The 20,095-nt window shown below is 40.6% G+C and overlaps 3 protein-coding genes across 4 annotated transcripts in view; 2 read left to right on the forward strand and 1 right to left on the reverse strand.

Annotated features, from left to right (window-relative positions):
• The window catches only part of LOC127911058 (uncharacterized), a 441,684-nt gene that overhangs the window by 262,343 nt on the left and 159,246 nt on the right, over nucleotides 1-20,095 (reverse strand). The window lies entirely within an intron of this gene.
• LOC118402317 (leptin receptor gene-related protein-like) lies at nucleotides 589-5,944 on the forward strand. The gene is made up of 4 exons (XM_035800425.2): nucleotides 589-938; nucleotides 3,177-3,252; nucleotides 3,541-3,727; nucleotides 4,172-5,944. Exons 1-4 carry the CDS (start codon nucleotides 857-859, stop codon nucleotides 4,274-4,276), a joined length of 450 nt encoding a protein of 149 aa, XP_035656318.1. The 5' UTR covers nucleotides 589-856; the 3' UTR covers nucleotides 4,277-5,944.
• The window catches only part of LOC118402318 (cAMP-specific 3',5'-cyclic phosphodiesterase 4B-like), a 116,804-nt gene continuing 106,231 nt past the window's right edge, over nucleotides 9,523-20,095 (forward strand). Inside the window, exon 1 of one of the 2 annotated variants that reach the window (XM_035800426.2) lies at nucleotides 9,523-9,844. The gene's annotated coding sequence lies outside the window, so the exon portion shown is untranslated. Of the gene's footprint in view, nucleotides 9,845-9,892; nucleotides 10,042-20,095 lie in introns of those variants that run through there. The other variant, XM_035800427.2, reaches the window with a different exon arrangement.

Consider the following 20,095-nt stretch of genomic DNA (forward strand, 5'->3'; position numbering starts at 1 on the left):
TTCAGCTGTAAGGAAACGGTGCTGTACTGAACAGCCAGTTAAAAAACGGGGAGAGTTGAGGGACACTGTCAGCATGGCCACCCACTTTTAAATACGTCAGTCACATTGCTTCAAGCCACACACCAAACGGTTTTGGTGTAGTTCAGTACAAATCGTTCCGCAAAGTAGAACGCTTTCAAGCGAACTGAGCGCACCCCAGAATTAACCATTGTTGGCAAGCAATAAATAGTTTCAGAACAACTATGACTGAATGATTATCCTTACACTTTCAAAAATACTAGTCGAATAAGACATGGGAGAGATTTATTAAATCCGCTACAAAAATCAGTAGCGAATTTGGGTACGGGCGACATGGGCAAATGTAGTAATGTAGGCTAAACTGACAAAGGAGCAAAGAGCAGAAATCTGAAGAAGCAAGCAAGTCGCAGCAATGAAGAACCTGAAGGGGGGAGAATTCTGGCAGGGAGAGATTTTCGGCACAACACCGGAAAGCCATGCTTTGTTAGTGAGTGGCCAAAAAGCTACAATGAAAAATGTGGGGCATCGTAGGTGGCTCGTTTCAGCTAGTTTTATCTTGTTCTTCATAACTTGTCTTGTTTTGACTGATTTCATGTCAATGCTAGTTAACTAACCAACACTGTATTTGAGAGACAAGTGTTCATTGTGCACATTTCTTTTTTGTTTTCAATAAACATTAGGAGACGAAATATAGTTTACACGTTGTCAATAATATAAGCCAACCCTGTCTGAATTGACCCATTGTTGCGCACGCGTCGGTATTAGAAACAGCTCCTTTAAGAAAGTCAGTTTGACTCAAAGAAAAAGTTCAAAGGAGGAAATAGGAAGTCAGTCTCGAATGTCAACACAACAAACAAAATCACAAAGAAGAGGAACTGACAGAAAATTTAAGACGTTTAAGACAATGGCGGGTATTAAAGGTAAAAAATAAAAATAAATATGTATTTGCTCTACAAAACTCTTTAACATGTTTCCATAAAAGGTTTTCCCGCCACTGGTAAGTCAGGTGTAACATTGTCTGTATCGAGTCCACATACGACCACTTGTTACTGTCACATATCACGTTTGGTTTGTCGTGATACATTGACCGTGCACTCAGTGTTGGAAAATGTACTCAATTGTCATACTTGAGTAAAAGTAAAGATACCTTAACAGAAAATGACTCAAGCGAAAGTCACCCAGTAATTACTACTTATGTGTCAGGGAAAATAAATGGAGTAAAAAGTACATAATTTTCTTTAAGAATTTAGTGAAGTAAAAGTTGTCAAAATATAAATAGTAAAGTATAGATACTCCCAACAAATGTCTTAAGTAGTACTTTAAAGTATTTTTTACTTAAAGTACTTTACAGCGCTGCATGCATGTTTATTTGTCCAGTATTGAAATATAACAAAAGGATACAAATTACTTGTGAATTTACAAACATTGATGATTCAAGTATGATTTATTGGGCTACTTGAGAATTATGTGCTTATAATTTCACAATAGAGGGGGGTGGAAGCCAATCCACACTGAAAACTGTGAACCAACTCTTGCTTGAGGGACTACTGTTATAAGTTGTATATGTCATAACCCTGAGTATTTGAAATAGTCTACTTAAATCCCTTGCCCTGGATGGGACATTTGACTCCTTAGATTCTACTGTCGTGTCTTTACTATCATTAACTGAAGACTTTTAGTTTTTATCAAAGATTCTCTGTAATTAGCATTTCGTGATTAACTAATCAGGCAAATGTAATTAACTAGGAAGTCGGGGCACCAAGGAAAATATTCAGATTTAGAAAGTTGTAATTTTCCTAATATAACTTTTCAGATATTTTCATATCTGATCAATAGTCTTCTGAATTAATTAATTAATTATTTTACCTCACGTTAGTCTCATTCCAAACATCGTAAATTGTTGGTTATCTGCACGAACCCAGTATGAGTCATCCATACATCAATTGTCTTAAATAATTTATTTACTTACTAAGTAATTCACAGAAATGCATAAACAAACAGTAGATAGTTACAAGGAAATGATAACGAAGTTTCCCTAGTGGGATAAACTGGCTTTGCGGCTTGGTGTACAAAAGGAAGTTGGGGTCGACTGAGATAATTATACCAATTGAAATGCTAACCCTTTGCACATCAACGCTCACTCATTCGGGAACAATTGCAATCATATATATATATATACACACTCAGTGTGTCGTCGGGATCTCTGTTGAAAAGTTTGTTTCAGTTGGAGAGTCTGTCCTTTCTCTGTCGTGGTTAGAATGGATAGTTCAGTGACATTCATTCATGTTATAGATGTTTCGGCAGTTGTCGTTCTTCGTGTTCAATGATACCAAATTCCTAGCTGCAGACTAGTAATTAATATCAAAGGCTTGTTCTTATTCTGTCGGTATCGATAGTCTAAGAGTTTAACCACGTGGGATGGTTAAAAGATTCAGCAGTCTACTCAAACCTTGGCCCTCTCGTTATCAAAATAAGCTGGTCTGCAACCTTTGTCCTCTCGCAATTGAGGGAAACAGGTCTGTTGAGAAATTCTCAAGGTGGGGGTTTTATTCGAAATTGCAGACAAGGGCCTGTCCCAGGATGCCCGACCATAACTGTGCTCATGGGCGGTCTCTGATTTAGTTCAACTCAAAAGGGAATTGGAGTTTCCTTCATTAAACAGTCCAAAATCACATTACACAATTTTACAATCAGTATCATCCTCACTCATTCATATTATACAGCAATTAGATGATCTGAGGTTATTATATAAACAGCGTTATGGTAACGTGGCCGCAGCGTCTCCCATGAGCCCCACAAAATTGCACCAAACGGACCAGTTCGTAGCTGGATTCTTCATCAATCTTTTATACCTTCTCCAGAACATAAATGTTGTTCAGACCTCAAGTCCTGTGAGGTGGAAGAAATTCCTTTGTTCTCTATGAAAATCCACTCTGTCTCTATATTGTGGCAATGAGGAGATAATCTCCTCCAGGAATTTACGACCTTTCTGACCACAGCAGCCTAGTAGTAGGAGACAGAGAGAGGGGGATAGTACTCGCTGTACCCAAAGAGGGCAATGTCGTGACACTACTGAATAGTCTACCACTCTATCTTGCTAATTACCCTGTCTCTAAAGTTATAACTACCTCAACATTTCTGTTTTTGTCATCCTATAGCACTGGTTGGGTTGTCCTTCAGTGGAGCCATTGGCTTGACATTCCTCCTGTTGAGCTGTGCCTTGGAGCAATATGGGTATGTATTTGCCCCCTACCTCTGTGAAATCTGTGAGACACTCTTGCTAAATGGGACAAAATATGGAAGTTAACTATGTAACTAACTGCGATGCAATGCCTATATTAGTGTCACGTTTTCCCCCAAGGTGGTTAACCCTATTGGAGCAGTGATTAGTGGGTTTGCATGTGGGCTGGGTGACCCGTATTCGAGACCCACAATAGGTGTTACACTGATGGCGTTTGCTATGTTCTGAATCTGTGACAAATAAACAAGATGAATGTTAACACAACTGATTTGTTTTCACAGGGTGTACTGGCCCCTCTTCGTCCTTTTCTTCTATGTACTCGCTCCTATCCCCACCTTTATATCCAGAAGGCTCAGTGATGACAGTGATGTGGCCAGCAACGCATGCAGAGAGCTGGCTTACTTCTTCACTACGGGAATTGTGGTATCTGCGTTCGCGCTTCCCATCATAATGGCCCGGCGTGCAGTAGTGAGTCCTGATATTGTCAATGGCCAATGACTGTCATGTGTTGGGTTTAGTTGCTTTATGCCATGAATAACTGGTTCAGGGTCAGTTAAAGTGTTGAATCTCATAATGGTTATAATGACTAGGATAGGGAGAGCTGAACTTAAATTACATGTAGTTGTGACAGGTAGATAGTACAAGTCCCGATGATACCCAATACTAGCTAAGGTGACTGAAGGTGGTTGGTACACCTGTAATGTGTATCTAATAAATGCAATTATGACACTTTCACTAGTTGTGTCCTATCTAGGTTGTGTTCATGTCACATAACAGAAAACATTTTCAGATGTTTTACAACAGAGAATGAAAATGAACCTTTCTTATTTGACAAGTCCAGGTAGTCCATCCCTGTTTCAGTTTGTTTTCTTCTGTTTGGTACCCAATGAACATTATCCTGTTCTCTTGCAGATCCAGTTGGGGGCCTGTGGCCTGGTGATGGCCGGCAACGTTGTCATCTTCTTCACCATCCTTGGCTTCTTCCTGGGGTTTGGAGGGGGAGACGACTTCAGCTAGGAGCAGTGATAGACTGTCTGTGAATCTCTGGCCAAACAGAGCCACAATCCCAAATGGACCCCTAGACCCTATGCACTTGTGGAGATCTGAGAGGATTTGACAGGTGTAAGTAATATGGTAATAGCTCCATCTTGCCCTCTGATAGGCTTGCTCGGTGGAAGTTTCACCATATTGCTTATACCAGTCAAATCTTCTCTGATCTCCACAAGTGCACGCGGTGTAGGATCCAGGGGTCGATTTGAGATTAGGCAATGTGAAGACTGGATAGAGGTATAAGCATGTGGTGAAATATCACCAAGGGAAGGGTGGTTGTTTCTGGACAGGACCCACCTCTCTACAATTGTAATTGTATGTATGTATGTATGTATGTATGTATGTAATACAAAACTATAGTTTGTTAACAAGACATTTGTGAAGTGGTTGAAAAATGATTTTTAATGACTCCAACTGTATGTATGTATGTATTTATGCACAAATTTCTTGTTAACAAGTTATAGTTTTGGCAAGTCGGTTAGGACATCTACTTTGTGCATGACACAAGTAATTTTTCCAACAATTGTTCACAGACAGATTATTTCACTTATAATTCACTGTATCACAATTCCAGTGGGTCAGATGTGTACATACACTAAGTTGACTGTGACTTTAAACAGCTTGGAAAATTCCAGAAAATGATGTCCTGGCTTTAGAAGTTTCTTTTAGGCTAATTGACATAATTTGAGTCAATTGGAGGTGTACCTGTGGATGAATTTCAAGGCATAACTTCAAACTCAGTGCCTCTGCTTGACATCATGGGAAAATCAAAAGAAATCAGCCAAGACCTCAGAATTTTTGTCTGGTTCATTCTTGGGAGCAATTTCCAAATGCCTGGAGGTACCACATTCATCTGTACAAACAATAGTACGCAAGTATAAACACCATGGGACCACGCAGCCTTCATACCACTCAGGAAGGATACGTGTTCTGCCTCCTAGAGATTAATGTACTTTGGTGCAAAAAGTGCAAATCAATCCCAGAACAACAGCAAAGGACCATGTGAAGATGCTGGAGGAAATAGGTACAAAACTATCTATATCCACTGTTACGGATACAGGTATCCTGTGTTCTTTTCTCTCCTTCCCCTCACAGGTGAAAATCATCACTCCCCAATCAGTCACCAAACAATCGTCAATCAGAAGACACACCTCCTCCTGTTTCCTACCCAATCACAGTTCCTTTCCCTTGGTTTAAAAACCCTGTCAGTTGTTTGCTCTAGAGCGCAATCTCTCTGTAAATGCCATAAGTCTGTAGATTGCTCTTTTTCACCCTCTCCTACTATGTCTCTATCTCTTATGTATTGAGCTATCTTTTGTTTGAGCACCTCCATATCACCTGTGAGTATTGTTTTTGGTTATGGTGTTTGTTTTCTGGTGGGAAAAGGGGGAACCAAGACAAGTTGCCCATGGGCATACACTACCCGTAGGTAAACTTTGTTAAATACCCTAGTTAGAACTGGGTGGACCACCCACTGTATTTTTGGTTAGTTAGTTAGCTGTTGTTGAAATAGGCTAGTCTAGCTTAGGGGTGTTTTTGGATGCTTATTGTTTCTTTCCTTGGGTCCAGCTCAGCCCCTTTTCCTGCTCCCCCCATTACTGTGTGTTTTTCAATAAACCATGTGTTTGACGGTAATTTAGATGTCTGTGGTTATTTTGCTCTCACTTTATCACTATTATAAATTGCATGAGTTATGTTACGGGTCTCGTTACCATCTCCCCTAGACTGTCGGGCCAAAAGAGATTTGTAACATCCACAGTCAAACCAGTCCTATATCGACATAACCTGAAAGGCCGCTCAGCAAGGAAGATGACACTGCTCGAAAACCGCCATTAAAAAAAGCCAGACTACGGTTTGCAACTGCACATGGGGACAAAGATAGTACTTTTTGGAGAAATGTCCTCTAGTCTGATGAAACAAAACTAGAACTATTTGGCCATAATGACCATCATTATGTTTGGCGGGAAAAGGGGGTGGCTTGCAAGCTGAAGAACACCATCCCAACCGTGAAGCACGGGGGTGGCAGCATCATGTTGTGGGGGTGCTTTGCTGCAGAATGGACTGGTGCACTTCACGAAATAGACTGCATGACGAGGAAGTAAAACTGTGGATATATTGAAGCAACATCTCAAGACATCAGTCAGGAAGATAAAGCTTGATCACAAGTGGGTCTTTCAAATTGACAATGACACCAAACATACTTCCAAAGTTATGGCTAAAGGACAACAGTCAAATTATTGGAGTGGCCATCACAAAGCTCTGACCTCAATCCTATTGAAACTTTGTGGGCAGAACTCAAAAGGTGTGTATGAGCAAGGAGGCCTACTTGGTTACACCAGCTCTGTCAGGAAGAACTTATTGTGGGAAGCTTGTGGAAGGCTACCCAAAACGTTTAACCCAAGTTAAACCATTTAAAGGCAATGCTACCAAATACTAATTGAGTGTGTGTAATCTTCTGACCCATTGGGAATGTGATGAAAGAAATAAAACCTGAAATAAATTATTCTCTCGACTAATATTCTGACATTTCACATTCTTAAAATAAAGCGGTGATCCTAACTGACCTAAGACAGGGAATTTTTAATCTGATTAAATGTCAGGTATTGTGAAAAACTGAGTTTAAATGTATTTGGCAAAGGTCTATGTAAACTTTTGACTTCAACTGTATATGTCTGTGTATGTATCTGTATATGATTGCAACAACTTATAAATGTGTCATGCTTCAATGAACGTATCATATTACTGATATTGTTGAATGATTTTTGTTGTAATCACCACATTCTGTTTCTATTCTTTTCAATGTATCTTGCTTATTTTAAGTGTAAGCATTTCAAATGATCTACCCATACTCATTCTTGCAGTTGATTACGTGTGTACTTTTGTTTATGGTTGTATGTGTTTATCCGTATCGATTTTTGGGTATGACTAGATAATCAGGTCAAGGTGTAGTCAACGTTTTTGTAGTTTGTCATTTTAAATATTTAGCTCCAAGAGGCCTTGATGCAAATGTTTACAGTAATACCAAACGACAGTTAAGAAAACAAGTTAGACACGAGTCACCCACCACGGTTTCTGACGAGTGTCTATGATTATTAAACACATTAATTCTAATTGAGTAATTATGTTACACCCTTATTAAGTTAACAAATGTATTTTTGAATGACATGTGTTTTAATATGTTTATCTTCACTGAGGACAGAAGCCAAAATGGGGTTTTGTGAACCATGGGCTACATTGGTACAGTAGATGAATGGTGAGTTTTCACATGGAATGTTAATACTATATATTTATTTAGCTGTTCTTTGTTCTTAACGAAGTGCTCACTTTTCTGTTCACCCAAAAGTGCCTAGTAAAATGTACTATTTTTACTGATTCAAAAAGTTAGTCACTTTTTACATTCTATATTGGTATAGCCTTCTGAGAGCCCATAGTGCATTATAGAATTATGTTTTGCAATATTCCAATTAATAACCGAATGTAACAACACCACTTCATACTGATTTAATGTTGCTAGAAGTATGCTATAATGTCTTGTTTTCACCGAAGGGTCAAATTATTTAGCAACATTTCCACATGATCTCATATCATGAAATGAAAAAAACTTTATTATACTATATGTCTCATTAGCTATCATTCATTATGAAGTCTTTGTGTTGCACATACATGTACTGTAAGCATGAACCCCAAACTTAACAGCACTTTCAAAACACTAGAGAGCACTAGAGAGACCTGTATTGACACTCCTGACAAAATCCTATACATAGTCTGTTTTCTAACATTAATTAAAGCACTATTGAAATATATTTCCTCTTTGCTTTTAATATGTCAATATATCAATGGCCATCTTTTGAGTCCATCTTTGCAGCTTTACATTACAAAGGGATTGACATGGAGAGAAAGATTTGAGACAGAAAGCCAGTTTACTGACACAGTCCCACCTGGCAAGTAGAGCAATCATTTTATTGAATCTTATTACTGAATCAGTTATAATTTGACTAATTTATTAATGGTGCAGTTGTTAGTTTCTTGGAGATGTACTGCTAGCAGCATTTAATGCATTGAGTGCTGATTTATACCTACAGTACGATTCAAAAGTTTGGACACACCTACTCATTCAAGGGTTTTTCTTTATTTTTTACTATTTTCTACATTGTTGAATAATAGTGCAGATATCAAAACTATGGAATAACACATATGGAATCATGTAGTAACCAAAAAAAGTGTTAAATCAAAATATATTTTAGATTCTTCAAAGTATCCACCCTTTGTGCAAAGGTGTCATCAAGGCAGTCTTGGCATTCTCTCAACCAGCTTCAACTGGAATGCTTTTTCAACAGTCTTGAAGGAGTTCTCACATATGCTGAGCACTTGTTGGCTGCTTTTTCTTCACTCTGAGGTCCAACTCATCCCAAACCATCACATTTTTAAGTTGTTCCAAGAGTAACATTTCAAAGCGTTTAAGGCTACGTTTTTAAGGTTAGGGTTACCTTTAGGGGTTAACCCCAAATTTATAAGGTTAGGCATTAACTATGAATGCTTAAGGTAAAGGTTAAGATTTGGGATAAGCTTAAAACAAAAGTCTTAACTTTATATTACTGGATTCGAACATGCAACCTTTGGAACCAGAGGCAGACGCTCAGGGAGCAGGATGAAGGAAGGATTAACAAAAAGAAGGGACACTGTGATGGCCACCCTTGGCACCAGGGACAACAGTTGCCTGGCAACAGCCTAGAAATCAAAGCTGTTTGGACCAGCCTGTGTAGCCTTGAACACAATTCCTCAAAGGTGTAACAGATGGTTATAGCCAGTACTCACTGCTCACAGTTGGCCGCCCAACAGCTACCATGCAGGTGCATGACTTTAGAGAAGTAGGGTGAAGTTGCCCCTAGACACTGATATTTTCCCCCACTAATAGTTCATGTTAGGACCAGGGGGAGAGGAAGCTGATCCTAGATCTGTACCTGGGGGAAACTCCCCCTCAGGTGAGATATGCAGGGAACGTTACTGTTAGGATACTGTGGGTGGCTCTGCCGTGTCAGAGGGCTAATGGAGTATTATGCAGTATAATGACTGCAGGAGATTTTGAATTGCCTGGCTGGATGGACTGCTGATGTGTATTGACTGAGATAGGCCTATTAGAATCATGAATGCTGATGATGTCAGTTTGATGTCATTTATTATGTAGGCTATTTGCCAGCATCAAAACTGGTACAAACAGAGAAAGAGAGGGCGCGCAAGAGAGAGACTGAAGTCCGTGAAGAATAAAATGAGCGCGTCGGGAGAGTGATCCTTCTGTATCACTGTATCAAAGCTAAAAGGGAGAGAGAGAGAAAGAGGCGGACGCTGGAGAGTCAAGGGGCATACAAAGAGCACGCGGAAAGCAAATCAGACTAAACTCGAAGAAGCAAGCGACAGAGCACTCAGAAGGATAGATAGTTAGGCTGAAGTCAGAGTCCGGACCGCCTGTTCATACTTCATAAATACGTTAGTCATTCTATAACCCCCCTCCTTGTGGAAAAGTGGACTAATCTCTGGGTAAGGCGTCTTTCACGTTCAATGCTTTTTTTTAATGTAGGGAGAGATGGTTCAGTCAGCTAGCCTTTTGCCTCGAGAGAGGCTGAGGAGGATTTTAACATATCTTAACCTTTACGTATCTACCTTATCTTAACTCACTCATGTTGTCCCATTCAAGTCGGAATTCAAGTTCAGAAGCGTAGTCGTGCTCCACTCACGTGAGTACGAAAGTGGCTGCCCCATGGAAACAACTCGCTGGGCACACACTGTTAAATCAACATTGTTTCCACATAATTTCAATGAAATTTACGTTGAACTAACATGGAATAGACTTTTAATTGTTTTCTGTGCCCGGTGGGAAGTGTGTTTTTATCGTGCAGCCAATTGACTATTGCCAAGGTGTGGTTAAATTGCTGTAGCCTACTGTGGCAAACATTTTGCAATGGACACTGAAAGAACAATATCTCAATATCCCTGCAATTCGGGGCGTTCCTGCATGTGGGCGTTCCTGCATGTTTCTGCAGGTTGACGTTTATTGGAATGAATCTTGTCCTTGAGGCGGAGCTGAGCGATTCTCACTAGATGGGCCAGCTGCAAAGTCTGTTGGCTATATAGGCTATTTTAAATTCCTGAAAATAAAAATGATTTTAAGGTTAGGTTTAAAATCAGATTTTATGACTGTCTGTGCCAGCTAGTCACTACCCTGCAGAGTTGCTTCCAGTAGCCAACATGAGTCATTCCAATAATTGGCAACCTGCTAATCTTGTTTTGACTTTGTTTGTTATTTTGCGCAACTCTTTCACCTAAAGTAGTGTAAATCAGTGCAATTTACAGAGTAGGCTACCATTAGGGAGAAGAATGAGAGAAGCCAAGTTCATTCATGTGCACGGTGAGTGAAAGCGGTAAAGGCATTGTCTTATATCAGATCACGTCACTCCGAGGTGATGCTTATCTCTCAACCGATCTGTCTTGTAGGATGTCTTTGTTTTACACCTTGACCTAACCAGTTCCGCACGGGTGTATGTTGATTTTTGTCTAACCCCACCAGACCCGTTCATGACATGCCGGTTAAATTGGCAAATCCAACTGTGAACAAATAATTAATTTGGGGATAGCCTGCTGTTGCTGCTGTTTTACCTGAAAAGCATTGTGTGTGTGTGTGTGTGTTTTTTAAATGCTCGATATCTGTACAAGTTGGACTCGTTTTGAGTCATACAAAATCATGCGTTCTCTACTCTGACAATTAATCCACAGATAAAAGGGGTAACCTATTTTTTATTTTATTTTATTTTTTATGCATTACCGCCACGTGGAACTCCAGTCAATCACCCACGTGAGTTTGTATGTTGAAATATGTTTTACCCCCTTGTGGCTTTGAGTCAGTGACTCTTATCATGGAGAGAAATTGGAGTAGATGGGAGTGGTGGGACTTGCAGAACGTCAAGCATCTAAAATAGAACCAAGTTTTATTCTGGTGCCTGGCTACAAGCAGGCACCAGAAGCAGTTTGGATGAAATTGAATAATGATTGTATGCGTACATTTATTTCTCAATGCTCGCACACGCAACTAGGCCGGTTCAGGTTGGACGCTCCCCATCCAACCTGACAGAGCTTGAGAGGATCTGCAGAGAAGATTGAAACTCCCCAAATACAGGTGTGCCACACTTGCAGCATCATACTCAAGGCTGTAATCACTGCCAAAGGTGCTTCAACAAAGTACTAGTAAAGGATCTGAATACTTATGTGATGGTTTTTTTTGCAAACATTTCTAAACATTTCTGTTTTTGCTTTGTCATTATGGGGTATTGTGTGTAGATTGAGGATTATTATTTAAAAATACATTTTATAATAAGGCTGTAACAAAGTCAAGGGGTCTGAATACTTTCCGAATGCACTGTACAATGCCTTCAGAAATTATTCATACTGCTGGATATATGCCACATTTTGTTGTTAGACTGAATTCAAAAGTTATTTATTTTCTACAAACTACCCCCTCATGCAGTCAACCTGTTTTTAGAAATGTTTGCACATTTATTTAAAATATCAGGGGTGCTTGTGGAGCCCCCTCCTATACTGTTCACCCACGACTGATGACACGACAGTGGTAGTCCTGATCACCGACGACGATGAGAGAGCTTACAGGGAGGAGGTCAGAGACCTGGCAGTGTGGTGCCAGGACAACAACCTCTCCCTCAACGTCAGCAAGACAAAGGAGCTGATCGTGGACTACAGGAAATGGATGGATGCCCCAATTCACATCGACAGGGCTATAGTGGAGATTCTTAAGAGCTTCAAGTTCCTCAGTGTCCACATCACTAAGGACCAAACATACCAACACAGTCATGAAGAGGGCACGACAACACCTATTCCCTCTCAGGAGGCTGAAAATGTTTGGCATGGGCCCTCAGATCCTAAAGTTTTACAGCTGCACCATTTGAGAGCATCTTGACTGGCTGCATCAATGCTTCGTATGGCAACTGCTTGGCATCTGACTGCAAGGCGCTACAGATGGTAGTGCGTACGGCCCAGTACATCACTGGGGCCAAGTTCCCTGCCGTCCAGGACCTCTTTACCAGGCGGCATCAGAGGAAGGCTCTAAAAATGGTCATAGGCCAGCCACCCAAATCAGTCGGTTCTGTTTGCTACCGCACGGCAAGCGGTACCGGCGCACCTAGTCTGGGACCAAACGGCTCCTGAACAGCATCTACCCCAAAGCCATAAGACTGCAGAACAGTTTATTAAACTGCTACCCAGACTCTGATTTTCACCCCCTACCTACATGTACATAGTACTTGAATCACCAAACCTACATGTACATAATACCTTGTACCCCAGTACACTGACTCTGTATATAGCCTTGTTATTTTGTGCCATTTTTATCGTGTTACTAGTTTTGTTTTTATCTATGTCTTTAATTGTCTTTCATTCTAACTTCATTGTTGGGAAAGGGCTCATTGGTAAGCATTTCACGGTAAAGTCTACACTTGTTGTTTTCGGCGCATGGGACAAATGAAATTGTATCTTTTGTAGTGACTGGGTGTACTGCTACACCATCCAACGTGTAATTAATAACTTCACCATGCCCAAAGGGATATTCAATGTCTGCTTTTTATATTTTTGACAATCTACCACTAGGTGCTCTTTGCGAGGTATTGGAAAACCTCCCTGGTCTTTGTGGTTGAATCTGTGTTTTGAAATTCACTGCTTGACTGAGGAACCTTACAAATCTCTGTACCACACAAACACACAGATAAGAGGTAGTCATTCAAGAATCATGTTAACACTTGTTCAACACTATTATTGCACACAGAGTCCGTCTGGTGTTCAACCTTCCCAAGTTCTCTCACGTCACCCGCTCCTCCGCTCTCTCCACTGGCTTCCAGTTGAAGCTCGCATCCGCTACAAGACCATGGTGCTTGCCTACGGAGCTGTGAGGGGAACGGCACCTCAGTACCTCCAGGCTCTGATCAGGCCCTACACCCAAACAAGGGCACTGCGTTCATCCACCTCTGGCCTGCTCGCCTCCCTACCACTGAGGAAGTACAGTTCCCGCTCAGCCCAGTCAAAACTGTTCGCTGCTCTGGCCCCCCAATGGTGGAACAAACTCCCTCACGACGCCAGGACAGCGGAATCAATCACCACCTTCCGGAGACACCTGAAACCCCATCTCTTTAAGGAATACCTAGGATAGGATAAGTAATCCTTCTCACCCCCCCCCTAAAAGATTTAGATGCACTATTGTAAAGTGGCTGTTCCACTGGATGTCATAAGGTGAATGCACCAATTTGTAAGTCGCTCTGGATAAGAGCGTCTGCTAAATGACTTAAATGTAAATGTAAATTATGTGACGTAAGAAAATGTTTACTCCTGAACTTATTTAGGCTTGCCATAACAACGGGGTGACTGAAGACGTTTTTAGCGTTTGTGAAAATGTATAAACATAATTCCACTTTGACATTATGGGGTATTGTTTCACTGGCCAACACGCAATCTCAATTTAATCCATTTTAAATTCAGCTATCAACACAACAAAATGTGGAAGTAATCCAGGGGTGTGAAGCCACTGTACTGTTCATGAAAAACACACAACTCCTTAGCTAGATGTGAAATGGTGCGACGAAGACGTCCCTAACCGAAACACATTAACATTTATTTAGCAATTCGTAGTTTTAGCTTTGCTTAATTCAGCCTGTTTTGAGGATGAAATTGGGTTCATTTAGGCTACGTCACCTAGGTAATATTTTCGAATGTCATACAGCATGTTGTTGCCAGACTACTTTCGAACTATCCCGTTACCCTTTGCAATATATGTGACAGATCAGTGTAGGCAGAATCGACGCGCTGACAACTGGGGGGGAAAGGTGTATCCCTAACACTCATGCGGTCGTGACTGAACTGGGTAAATAATTTAGTCACTGGGGGGGAAAACATCTGGGATGTAGGGGTTACTGTACTGAGTGTGGGGACCCTTCATGTCTTGGGCATCTAATCATCCACTTTTAATTTGGTAATTCATCAACCCCTGATAAAATAGGCTAAACATTGAAATAAAATAAGTGTGTTTTAAAGATTAACTCCAGCGATTTAAAAAAAATATCTCAAGTATATTAATACACTAAAGTGCAAAACGTTTTGAATGAAGTTATTGCCTACCGTTATTGGTAACCCAGTAGCATTGTTTTGGACAAAGTCTCACTGTATAGCCAAACTGAAATGCCACCTAGATTAGAGGTCTACCGATTTTAATTAGGGACGATTTCAAGTTTTCATAACAAATGGTATTTTTGGACACCAATTTGGCTTTTTTTTATTTGTATTTAAAAATATATATCATTTTATTTTAAATTTATTTAAAAAATATTTTTACGCCTTTTATTTAACTAGGCAAGTCAGTTAAGAACACATTCTTATTTTCAATGATGGCTTAGGAATGTTGCGTTAACTGCCTCGTTCTGGGGCAGACCGACAGATTTTCATCTTCCCATCAATTTTAACCATCTTCCCTGTCCCTGCTGAAGAAAAGCAGGCCCAAACCATGATGCTGCCACCACCATGTTTGACAGTGGGGATGGTGTGTTCAGGGTGATGAGCTGTGTTGCTTTTACGCCAAACATAACGTTTTGCATTCAAATCAATCAAATTTTATTTATATAGCCCTTCGTACATCAGCTGATATCTCAAAGTGCTGTACAGAAACCCAGCCTAAAACCCCAAACAGCAAGCAATGCAGGTGTAGAAGCACGGTGGCTAGGAAAAACTCCCTAGAAAGGCCAAAACCTAGGAAGAAACCTAGAGAGGAACCAGGCTATGTGGGGTGGCCAGTCCTCTTCTGGCTGTGCCGGGTGGAGATTATAACAGAACATGGCCAAGATGTTCAAATGTTCATAAATGACCAGCATGGTCAAATAATAGTAAGGCAGAACAGTTGAAACTGGAGCAGCAGCATGGCCAGGTGGACTGGGGACAGCAAGGAGCCATCATGTCAGGTAGTCCTGGGGCATGGTCCTAGGGCTCAGGTCAGTTGAAACTGGAGCAGCAGCATGGCCAGGTGGACTGGGGACAGCAAGGAGCCATCATGTCAGGTAGTCCTGGGGCATGGTCCTAGGGCTCAGGTCCTAGGTCTTAGGTCCTAGGTCTTAGGAAAGGAGAATTACTCCAGATATAACAAACTGACCCTAGCCCCCCGACACAAACTACTGCAGCATAAATACTGGAGGCTGAGACAGGAGGGGTCAGGAGACACTGTGGCCCCATCCGAGGACACCCCCGGACGGGGCCAAACAGGAAGGATATAACCCCACCCACTTTGCCAAAGCACAGCCCCCACACCACTAGAGGGAAATCTTCAACCACCAACTTACCATCCTGAGACAAGGCTGAGTATAGCCCACAAAGATCTCCGCCACGGCACAACCCAAGGGGGGCGCCAACCCAGACAGGATGACCACAACAGTGAATCAACCCACTCAGGTGACGCACCCCCTGCAGGGACGGCATGAGAGAGCCCCAGTAAGCCAGTGACTCAGCTCCTGTAATAGGGTTAGAGGCAGAGAATCCCAGTGGAAAGAGGGGAACTGGCCAGGCAGAGACAGCAAGGGCGGTTCGTTGCTCCAGAGCCTTTCCGTTCACCTTCCCACTCCTGGGCCAGACTACACTCAATCATATGACCCACTGAAGAGATGAGTCTTCAGTAAAGACTTAAAGGTTGAGACCGAGTTTGCGTCTCTGACATGGGTAGGCAGACCGTTCCATAAAAATGGAGCTCTATAGGAGAAAGCCCTGCCTCCAGCTGTTTGCTTAGAAATTCTAGGGACAATTAGGAGGCCTGCGTCTTGTGACCGTAGCGTACGGCCAAAAAGTTCCATTTTGGTTTCATCTGACCAGAGCACCTTCTTCCACATGTTTGGTGTGTCCCAGGTGGCTTGTGGCAAACTTTAAACAACACTTTTTATGGATATCTTTAAGAAATGGCTTTCTTCTTGCCACTCTTCCATAAAGGCCAGATTTGTGCAATATACGACTGATTGTCCATAGGACAACAGAGTCTCCCACCTCAGCTGTAGATCTCTGCAGTTCATCCAGAGTGATCATGGACCTCTTTGCTGCATCTCTGATCAGTCTTCTCCTTGTATGAGCTGAAAGTTTAGAGGGACGGCCAGGTCTTGGTAGATTTGCAGTGGTCTGATACTCCTTCCATTTCAATATTATCGCTTGCACAGTGCTCCTTGGGATGTTTAAAGCTTGGGAAATCTTTTTGTATCCAAATCCGGCTTTAAACTTCTTCACAACAGTATCTCGGACCTGCCTGGTGTGTTCCTTGTTCTTCATGATGCTCTCTGCGCTTTTAACGGACCTCTGAGACTATCACAGTGCAGGTGCATTTATACGGAGACTTGATTACCCACAGGTGGATTGTATTTATCATCATTAGTCATTTAGGTCAACATTGGATCATTCAGAGATCCTCACTGAACTTCTGGAGAGAGTTTGCTGCACTGAAAGTAAAGGGGCTGAATAATTTTGCACGCCCAATTTTTCAGTTTTTGATTTGTTAAATTTTTTTGAAATATCCAATAAATGTCGTTCCACTTCATGATTGTGTCCCACTTGTTGTTGATTCTTCACAAAAAAATACAGTTTTATATCTTTGTTTGAAGCCTGAAATGTGGCAAAAGGTCGCAAAGTTCAAGGGGGACGAATACTTTCGCAAGGCACTGTATATGCAACAGTTTGGGCCACCTAAATTGCCAGAATTTTACGAAATTATGACATAACATTGAAGGTTGTGCAATGTAACAGGAATATTTAGACTAATGGATGCCACCTCTTAGATAAAATACGTAACGGTTCTGTATTTCACTGAAATAATAAACGTCTTGTTTTTGAGATGATAGTTTCCGGATTCAACCATATTACAAAATATGGAAGCTATACGTCAATGGGCTTTACAACCAGGGGTTGGAACCCAACATTTTATGTTGGATTTTCAGATCGCTTCGTTCTAAATTGAACCATTTATTTTTTTCCGTTCCACTGTTAGATCGACATCAAATAACTTCACCTATCACAGAATTATACCTAATGAAGTAACTTTAATTGTCTTTGAACTTCTGAGAGTTGGCTTAACGTTTTACCAGAGCTAGCTAGCTAACAAACTTGTGTGTGCAGAACTGCACCAGAATTCAAATTAAAACATGTTTTACCTGTACTTAATAAATCCAATGTGAAACGTGTGAACTATATAGTATCCTTAATTAGTATTGAAAACGTTAATCCATTGTTCTAAAAAATCTCTCTCCCTAATTTCTGAATCACACTTTGTAACAGACTACAGTAGCCTATGTTTAGGTGGGGGAGTGGCAGGTAGCCTACACACGTGCACACACTGGCAACATTTCCAGGCAGACACTGGATTAAGTTGAGTGATAGTGAGGGCTTTGCATAGGTGCTTGGTGCATTTTTTGGGGGGGGCCGACTGGTAAACAATTGCCGGAACGTGAAAGAACGTTATTAACCGGTTCCCATGCTTTTGAAATAATGGGTTGGTTCTGGAACAGTACAGATCACTTCTGTTCTGATACTGTTCCTCAAAATTGTTATTTTCTAGTTTTCGGTTCTGTACCCTGAACCAATTTCAACCCTTGCTTACAACTAACAAGTACTGTTCAGGTGAGCTAAACATATTTTTATTATCTATATTGTAAAGCTGTAGATATACAGCTTTGCAGAAGTTTCCTAACCATTTCTTCTCTTGAGCAATGAAGTTGGCAACAGCATCTGCATGGAGAAAGAATGACAGGTCAGAAGTCTGTGTTTGAAAATCGGCGCCATTGTCACCGACGGACACCCTTCGATCCAGAAATACTTGCGAGAGCAATGCCCAACCATCGCTCATTACTCCGACTCTAGACATGTAGCAAAAAGTGTGTATGTGAATGGAATTGTAATTGGAATGTGAATATCATCATCAAGTAACAATCGCTTGCTAACAGGTGACATTAGGTAGGCCATTGCAGTAGTGGAAAAAGTACCCAGTTGTCAAACTTGACTGAAATGATAGATTCCTTTAAAAAAAAAGAAAGTTGCTCAAGTGAAAGTCACCCAGTAAAATACTACTTGAGTAAAAGTATTTGGTTCAAAAGTAAATGTAATTGCTAAAATATGCTCATGTATAAATTATTTCAAATTCCTTAGATAAATCAAACCAGATGCCACCATTTTCCTTGTTTTTAATATGTACGAATAGCCAAGGGGTACACACTAACACTCCGACATCATTTACAAACTGCATTTGTGTTTAGTGAGTCTGCCAGATCAGAGGCAGTAGGGATGACCATGTGTTCTTTTGATAAGTGGGTGAATTGGACCATTTTCCTGTCCTGATAATAAGCACTCAACATGTAACAAGTTATTTTGGGTGTCAGGAAACATGTCTGGAGTAAAAAGTTGATTATTTTCTTTAGGAATGTAGTAAAGCCAAAGTGGTTTAATATAAATAGTAAAGTAATGTACAGATACTGCAAAACAACAACTTAAGTAATACTTTAAAAGTATTTTGCACCACTGGCTACTGAAACCTAACGTTACCTGATGTTTTCCTCGGTTGTTGGCATGTTTTTGCAGTGGCCACAAGAACGAACACCTGTGGGTAAAAATAAATGTTATTAGCAAGTAGCAGATCACTGCTGGTAATGAGCTAAATGCCATTCATTCTAAACAGTGGCTTGGAAATACACTGGCGTGGGTAAAATAAGCAAATGGCTAGGTAGCTAAAAAGCTAATATCAAACCACTGATAAGTGCCAAATTTGTGTTTGGACTGATAGCAATGTTGCCATTGTCTTGCGGCTATCAATAAGCGTCATAAACTCAGAACCAGTGAATAAACAAATCGATTAAGCTCCAGTGAATAAACAAATCGATTAAGCTCCAGTTTATAATGTTTATAGATGGAGGCCAGTTAGATGCATTTAGCTAGCTATAACAACGTTAGCTAGGCTACATACTGTTACATACCATTCAGACGTGGGGTGGTCAAACGTTGTTTTCCAAACCCACATCTTCTTTGTCGCTAGAAGCCAATGGCTCGAACATGTGTGACGACCTCGAAACCCTTCACATCGTCACGTTTTTGTATTTTCTTTATAGTTCTGAAACCTATAAACTGTCCCATATCTTTTTTTTTATCACTTATATTTATCAGAGCCCGAGATATGAGCTTTTAAAGTTAAAGCTGAGAACTATATTTTTGAATGCTGTTTTCGAATTCAATTGAGGCATGAGAGAGAAACAACTCGGCTTGATTGCCACTATATGTATTATTTTTTTAAACTGCAACTACTGGTATTGTTTGTTTAAATCATTACTCAAACAAATTATTATACTTTACAATAATGGATACATACTGAAGTGTATATTTGAATTGGAGCCAAAGTAGTATACATTTCAGTGTGACTATGAACCGTCAACAACATCCTTCAAAATAAAAACATTTTAAAGAAAGATCTGTTGACTACACAACACTGGATGGCATGAAAGATGGCAAAAAGTATGAAAATTGAAATTCTGCTTGCAGGAACAGATACTGGAGTTGCCGACATCTCTGCTGAGAGATGAGATGAAGTGAGTTTGTCATACAGGCAAAGTATAAAAACAATTCAATACTCACAACACTACAAGACAATCACACATAACATAAATATAACTGTAGAGAAGCAAGTAAAATGGTACAATACGAGTGTGCAAAACCAGAGTGACTGGGTAGTGGCGTGTG

The sequence above is a fragment of the Oncorhynchus keta genome, chromosome 23 (assembly GCF_023373465.1).
Source record: "Oncorhynchus keta strain PuntledgeMale-10-30-2019 chromosome 23, Oket_V2, whole genome shotgun sequence".
In the NCBI taxonomy this organism is placed as follows: domain Eukaryota; kingdom Metazoa; phylum Chordata; class Actinopteri; order Salmoniformes; family Salmonidae; genus Oncorhynchus; species Oncorhynchus keta.

Excerpts from the sequence above, each read along its gene's own strand:
- LOC118402317 (XM_035800425.2), top strand. The coding sequence starts at position 857 with ATGTCAACACAACAAACAAAATCACAAAGAAGAGGAACTGACAGAAAA. Across the intron at positions 3,253-3,540 it reads TGTGCCTTGGAGCAATATGG|GGTGTACTGGCCCCTCTTCG; the intron begins GTATGTATTTGC and ends TTGTTTTCACAG. Across the intron at positions 3,728-4,171 it reads TAATGGCCCGGCGTGCAGTA|ATCCAGTTGGGGGCCTGTGG; the intron begins GTGAGTCCTGAT and ends GTTCTCTTGCAG.